The sequence below is a fragment of the Nematolebias whitei genome, chromosome 13, assembly GCF_014905685.2.
Source record: "Nematolebias whitei isolate Nwh7 chromosome 13, NemWhi1, whole genome shotgun sequence".
Taxonomy (NCBI): Eukaryota; Metazoa; Chordata; class Actinopteri; order Cyprinodontiformes; family Rivulidae; genus Nematolebias; species Nematolebias whitei.
In genome coordinates, this window is record NC_056510.1 from 45684040 (window position 1) to 45691664 (window position 7625).

Here is a 7625-nt window from a genome sequence, read left to right on the forward strand (position 1 = left end):
GTTCACTTCAACATTTGAAAATGGTTTGAACTAAACACACTTTGATTTATCAAAACATTTGTAAAATAGTAATGATAATAGAAAAGAGAGTGTTCTTTCAATTGATCAGTTCAGGACACTTTAGAAAGTCTCTGGATGAACTTAATCTTGTGTTTCTGGACTCAAATCAATGAAATACAGTTCTTGTTCCAGGCAGGCCCTCAAGGCCAGATTTTGACCTGAGGCTTAGTTCACTACACTGATGACACACAATTATATTTGTCTATTAAACCCAATGAATCCAATCAGCTACTTAGACTACAAGCATGTCTTAAATACATAAAAACCTGGATGACCCTTAATTTTCTCCTGTTGAACACAGACAAAACTGAGGTTTTGGTTTTTGGACCTGAGCACCTTAGGAATGAATGTTTCAGTCTTTCTCCCTCCTTAGATGCATTAATCTGTCCTCCAGCTCTAATGTTAAAAATCTTGGTGTTATTTTTGATCAGGACATGTCTTTTATCCCCCACATTAAAAACGTTACTAGAACCTCCTTCTTCCACCTGCGTAATATCACTAACATTAGAAACATCTGATCTAAAGATGATGCAGAAAAACTGCTCCATGCATTTGTCACGTCTAGACTGGACTATTGCAATGGTTTATTATCTGGGTGTCCAAATACTTCTTTAAAACGTCTTCAGTTGATCCAAAATGCTGCTGCCAGAGTCTTAACTGGAGTTACTGGGAGAGATCATATCTCTCCAGTTTTAGTTTCTCTCCACTGGCTCCCTGTCAAATCCAGAATAGAATACAAAATCTTACTTCTAACCTACAAAGCTCTCAACAACCTAGCTCCATCTTATATTACAGATCTTATTGTTCCATATTTTACTAACAGAGCACTTCACTCTCAGGCTGCAGGTTTTCTTGTAGTTCCTGTTGGGCTCAAGGTACCCAGTTAGTAATGAGACCCAAATGACACAAGACTCAATTGAAAAGTGCACAGTTATTTATTTACAGTGGTTCTATATACATATATACATGTTGGTTGGCTGGAACCCCTGGAAGAGGAAAGGCACGGTCAGGATGGTCAGGCAAGGAGGTAGTACAGGAAATTGATTGTGTGGTCTTGTTTCTTCCTTACAGGTGGATTTGCAGAGTTACTCTGTGTTGAGTCCAGGGTTTCCAGAGAGGTCCAATCCAACAGGCAGTTCAAGGCAGGCGAGTGGCTGGAGGCCAAAAGCACAGGGAACGAGACACAGGACCAAAAGCGAAGCAGGACTGGATCCAAATAACAGGATGGCTGTAAGCACCCAAAAACAAGGTAAGTTCTCTTTCATCAACTCTAGTAATACTGGCTAGAAGCATAAATACCAAAAGTGGAATCAATGCTCCAGCAAAGAGTAGAGCTTGACTGCAACCTTATGAAGAGTGGAAGCTCATCAGGTAGACGACCATCAGCTGTGGTTAATCAGCGGCCATCTTGGGGCTGCAGCAAGTGCTACTCTTACAGTTCCTAGAGTTTCCAAAAACAGAAAGGGAGGAATATCTTTCAGTTCTCAGGCTCCTCTCTTGTGGAACCAACTTCCAGTTTCTGTCCATGAGGCTGACACATTATCCAGTTTTAAAACTAGGCTTAAGACTTTCCTTTTCGCTAAATCCTTTAGGTAGGGTCGGCTTGGGTTTCCTGAGCTGTCCCTTAGTTATGCTGCTATAGGCTTAGACTGCTGGAGGACAAACTGACCACACTTTTCACTCTGCTACTGTCTTTACTTAATCTGCTCAACCTGTTTTCTATTTGTAATTATTTTTTCTATCATTAACATGTGCTTTTGTCTTTCAGATACACCTGGACCTGAACCTATATCTGGACCTACCATTCTGTGTTCGTCTGTCTCTCCTTCCTGTCCTCTCAACCAGCCAGTCAAAGCAGATGGCCTCTTGTCCTGTGCTGGTTCTGCTGGAGGTTTCTTCCTTTTCCTGCTGACTATCCATGCTGCTGATTTGTTTCATGTTGCTGTGCTCATTCATCCTGATCTGCTCACACTGACTCATGTTCATGCTGCTGTTGTTTGGTGGATTGTTTTGTACTAGTAGTGCTTAGTGTATTCTTAAGTCATATTACATAGGATTGGAGACTAGGATGAAGTGAAGATTCAACTTGTCTGCTGGATTCCTTAGATAGAGAACTTTACTAATTGGCTTTTATGTGGATGTTCCTGTAAAGTGCCCTGAGACAACTTTGTTGTGATTTGGAGCTTTATAAATAAACTGAATTGAACTGAAGTTCCACTTCAGTGTCATGACAAAAACGCCGTCTTTGAAGCAACAGAGTAGCTCACGTCTCCTGACTGCATTATAACATTTACCCCCCCCCCCCCACCCACACACACACACACACACACAACACACAAACACACACGCATGCTCACAGTCATTCTTATTTATAATTCAAGGAACTCTGGTCATCTCTTACAGCTCTTCTGGGAAGTAAAAACTGAACTTTGTTATAAACTACAAAAGCTGCTCTTGCTGTCTTTTTATCACCCACTACAAAAAGGCTGAGTTAATGTTTTTACCCATGTCTCAGTGTGTGTGTGTGTTTGTGCGTCTGTCTGTTTGCAAACTATTTCATGAACCATGATCCATGTTTTTCCACTATGGAGAATGCTTTTTGTGGGAATCAGTTTGTTTGGTGACTCCTCAGATTGAAGAAGCCCTTTGGATGAAGGATGAAACGTCTCAGCAAAAAAATAATCCATCCAGATGACCTGTCAGAACATTATTCGATTTTTACATAGATTGTTCAGCATGAACTTTGGTGATTCATGAACCACTTGGATAGGTTTGGCAGTATTGTAGTCCCTCATTTATTGCAGGTGTTCCATACCCTGAAGCCTCGCGATAAGTGAAAGAACGCGAAGTAGGAATAGTAGTACAAGTAGTAAATAGTATTTATTTTTGTAGTTTTAAACCCTTCCCACCCTCTTGCAATATTCTAAACAATGTTTCTAAACTCTAAACGCTCTAAAAGAGAACAGCATGTCGTGATTTCCCTCCCTCTGCCTCGCTGCTCGGCCACCTGCAAGTGCTCTTGGCCACGCCCACTTCTCCGCTCTGCACGGAGAACAGCTGATCAGCTGCAGCAGGAAGTTTATCCTGCATTATGGGCTGCAAGAAGATGCAGAAAGTGATAAATAATTTAAAATAATTTATTTTAAATAAAAATTTCATTCCGATTGTGCAGCTCATCCATCAATCGGCCAATTGTGTGTCATGTCCAATCTTATTTAGAAAAACTGATAGAGCGAGTCTGCGATAAACAAACCGCGAAGTTGCGAGGGATTACTGTATTGTGTAAGACTTTGTTATTTCTTAATTTTAAGAGTTAACCAAAAAGATATTACCATTCTAAAAAAAGTTTAAAATACTGGCATGAAAGGAAGCAGGAGATACACATTCTTTCAAGAAATTATATATTTTATTATTTTATTTTGACCACATCATTTATGCTGACGACATTTGTGTTCAAAGAGAAAATAATCTGTTTGATTAAATTCACTTGTGGTGCAATTCTCAGTTTCTAATGAAGCAATGCGAATGTGGAAGTGATAGCTTCAAGCTTTTATTTAGTAAATCTTGGTTAAAATCCAGACAGAAGGAACATGAGCATCTGAACAGGAAAGATGCTACATAACAAAACACTTTCCAAGACAACTGCAGTAAAATGGATGTAAAACTTTCAAAAAGCAGAATGATAAAGCACGTACCCTTATTTGCATGTGCAGCTTGTATTTATATCCAGCACTAACCCTTGTTTTGGACTCTGCCAAAGTGTGAACTGAAAATCAAAGGTTCAATCAGCTCTTAGCTGTGGGTAACGGACACTCATGTATCTGAGCCTCATCCACTGACCCTTCTGGCAGATGAACAGTCATTGTACAAGCACGAATCCCGCCCAGTGGCTCTAATACATTGAACACCCTGTCCCACACATCCTCCTCTGGGTCATATCGCTGGACAATGTCAACCATGCATCTGCTGTTCCAGGAATACCCTCCAACCACATAAATCTGCCCGTTGAAAACCGTCACACCCACATCGCTCTGGCCCCGAGGCATTGGTGCCACTACTGTCCACTGATCTGTGTTCGGGCTGTAGTATTCACAGCTCAGAACATCATCATAGTCACTGGTGCCTCGGAAATGATTCCCTCCCATGACGTAGAGTCTGTCACCCACTGTGCACATGCAGTGCAGGCCACGGAGCTCCATCATGTCGGCCCGCCGACCCCATGTGTCTGCAACAGGGTCATAACACCACAGTTCCTTCTGGAAGGTGTCCCGAGTGATCCCACCTGTGAGACAAAGAAAAAAGTTAAAGAGAGGAAGAATAAGAGACATATTGAACTAAATAAAGTTCAGTATGTCTCTCAAATAAGACTCAAATAAGAGTAAAAGCTCGAATACCAACGTTACAGTGTGTAAATACTCAAACAAAACCATGTCCAATAAAAAACTTCTAGTTTTTTTTAATGATCCGGGTTGTAAATTATTATAAAAGGTGGTCTGGGCATCTGGCCAGATTCCTTTTGATGGACTTGTTGGGGGATATTTGACTGAGTGGTTAAAGCAGTCGTCCACCAGTGGGAGAATTGGGGGTTTGATTCCACCAGCAGTCACATGCTGAACTGTGACAGCACTATTGTAATTGTTTACTATCTGGGTGTTCACAAACTTCATTAAAAAGTCTTCAGCTGATCAAAAATGCTGCTGCCAGAGTTTTAAGGAGAGTTGATAGTAGAAGTCATATCTTTTCAGTTTTAGCTTCTCTCCATTGGCTTCCTGTCAAGTCCAGAACTGAATTCAAGATCTTACTTCTAACCTACAAAGCTCTCAAAAACCTAGTTCCATCTTATGTTGGAGAAATTGTTGTTCCATATTTTCCTAACAGAGCACTTTGCTCTCAGGCTGCAGGTTTACTTGTGGTTCCTAGAGTTTCCAAAAGCAGAATGGGAGGCAGATATTCCAGTTCTCAGGCTCCTCTCTTGTGGAACCAACTTCCAGTTTCTGTCCATGAGGCTGACACATTATCCAGTTTTAAAACTAGGCTTAAGAATTTCCTTTTTGATAAATCCTATAGTTAGGGTTGGCTTGGGTTTCCTGAGCTGTCCCTTAATTAGTTACTTAGGACCTATATCTGGACCTGGACCTATGTCTAGACCTGGACCTATATCTGGACCGGGACCTATATCTGGACCTACCATTCTGTGTTCGTCTGTCTCTCCTTCCTGTCCTCTCAACCAGCTGGTCAAAGCAGATGGTCTCTTGTCCTGAGCTGGTTCTGCTGGAGGTTTCTTCCTTTAAAAGGGAGTTTTTTCATTTCCACTGTTGCCACTGTGCTTGCTCAGGATGGGAGACTATGATGAAGTGAATATTCAATGAGTCTGCTGCTTCCTTAGATAGAGAACTTTATTAATTGGCTCTTCTATGTATGTTAATGTTCCTTTAAAGTGCCATGAGACAAATGTGTTGTGCTATATAAATAAACTAAATTGAACTGAATTGAAGTGTCCCTGGGCAAGACACTTACCACATTCACATTCATTCATTGCCTCCGATTCGAGTCCCATCGATGTATGAATGTGATCTAAAGCACTGATTAGTCTCTTTAGAATGAATGGTTTAGATTAGCTTTGTAGCAGTGTAGTAGTGTTGTATGAATGTGTGTGTAGTAGAGTACTTCAATTCAATTCAATTCAGTTTATTTATAAAGTGCCAAATCACAACACAGTTGTCTCAGGACACTTTACAGGAACATTCACATAAAAGCCAATTAGTAAAGTTCTCTATCTAAGGAATCCAACAGACTTGTTGAATCTTGGCTTGGTTGCAGTCTCCCATCCTGAGTAAGCACAGTGGAGACAGTGGAAAGAAAAAACTCCCTTTCAACAGGAAGAAACCTCCGGCAGAACCAGACTCAGGACAAGAGGCCATCTGATTTGACCGGCTGGTTTGAGAGGACAGGAAGGAGAGACAGACGAACACATAATGGTAGGTCCAGGTATAGGTCCAGGTCCAAATATAGGTCCAGGTATAGGTTCAGGTCCAGATATAGGTCCAGGTGTACCTGAAAGACAAAAAACACATGTTAAGGGTAGAAAAAATAGTTACAAATGCAAAACAGGTTGAGAAGAGTAAGTAAAGACAGTAGTAGAGTGAAAAGTGTGGTCAGTTTGTCCTCCAGCAGTCTAAGCCTATAGCAGCATAACTAAGGGACAGCTCAGGAAACCCAAGCCGACCCTACCTAAAGGATTTAGCAAAAAGGAAAGTCTTAAGCCTAGTTTTAAAACTGGACAATGTGTCAGCCTCATGGACAGAAACTGGAAGTTGGTTCCACAAGAGAGGAGCCTGAGAACTAAAAGATCTTCCTCCCATTCTGTTTTTGGAAACTAGGAACCACAAGTAAACCTGCAGTCTGAGAGCGAAGTGCTCTGTTGGGAAAATATGGAACAATAAGATCTGTAACATAAGACGGAGCTAGGTTGTTGAGAGCTTTGTAGGTTAGAAGTAAGATTTTGAATTCTATTCTGGATTTGACAGGGAGCCAATGGAGAGAAGCTAAAACTGGAGAGATATGATCTCTCCCAGTAACTCCAGTTAAGACTCTGGCAGCAGCATTTTGGATCAACTGAAGACGTTTTAAAGAAGTATTTGGACACCCAGATAATAAACCATTGCAATAGTCCAGTCTAGACGTGACAAATGCATGGGCCAGTTTTTCTGCATCGTTTTTAGATAAGATGTTTCTAATTTTAGAGACATTATGCAGGTGGAAGAAGGAGGTTCTAGTAACGTTTTTAATGTGGGGGATAAAAGACATGTCCTGATCAAAAATAACACCAAGATTTTTAACATTAGAGCTGGAGGAGAGATTAATGCCATCTAAGGAGGAAGAAAGACTGAAAAATTAATTCCTAAGGTGCTCAGGTCCAAAAAACCAAAACCTCAGTCTTGTCTGTGTTCAACAGGAGAAAATTAAGGGTCATTCAGGTTTTTATGTCTTTAAGACATGCATGTAGTCTAAGTAGTTGATTGGATTCATTGGGTTTAATGGATAAATATAATTTTGTGTCATCAGCATAACAATGAAAATTTATCCCATGTTGTTTAATAATTTTACCTAATGGAAGCATATATAAAGTAAAGAGTATTGGCCCTAGCACTGAGCCCTGAGGAACTCCATGACTAACTTTGGTGTATGAAAAAGATTTATTATTTACATTTACAAACTGGTTTAAATAATTTTAGAGCTGTTCCTGTAATCCCAGCATCATATTCAAGCCTCTGTAGTAAAATATTGTGATCAACTGTATCAAATGCAGCACTGAGGTCTAACAGGACCAGTAGAGACACAAGTCCATTGTCTGAGGCCATGAGAATATCATTAGTGACTTTTACTAGTGCTGTTTCTTTGCTATGATGAGCTATAAACCCTGACTGAAACTCTGCAAACAGATTATTTCTTTTTAGATGTTCACGCAACTGACCTGCAACTATTTTCTCTAGAATTTTTTAGATGAAAGTTAGATTAGATATAGGTCTATAGTTGGCCAGAATTTCTGAATCAAGATCAGACTT

The 7625-nt window shown here is 40.4% G+C and overlaps 1 protein-coding gene across 2 annotated transcripts in view; it reads right to left on the minus strand.

Annotated features, from left to right (window-relative positions):
- Positions 1-3845: 3845 nt before the first annotated feature.
- Positions 3846-7625, minus strand: part of si:rp71-68n21.9 (kelch-like protein 9) — a 69620-nt gene continuing 65840 nt past the window's right edge. For both annotated transcript variants that reach the window (XM_037686672.1, XM_037686671.1), the window contains exon 11: positions 3846-4342. In XM_037686672.1, coding sequence (XP_037542600.1) covers positions 3846-4342 — 497 coding nt within the window. The remainder of the gene's footprint in view (positions 4343-7625) is intronic.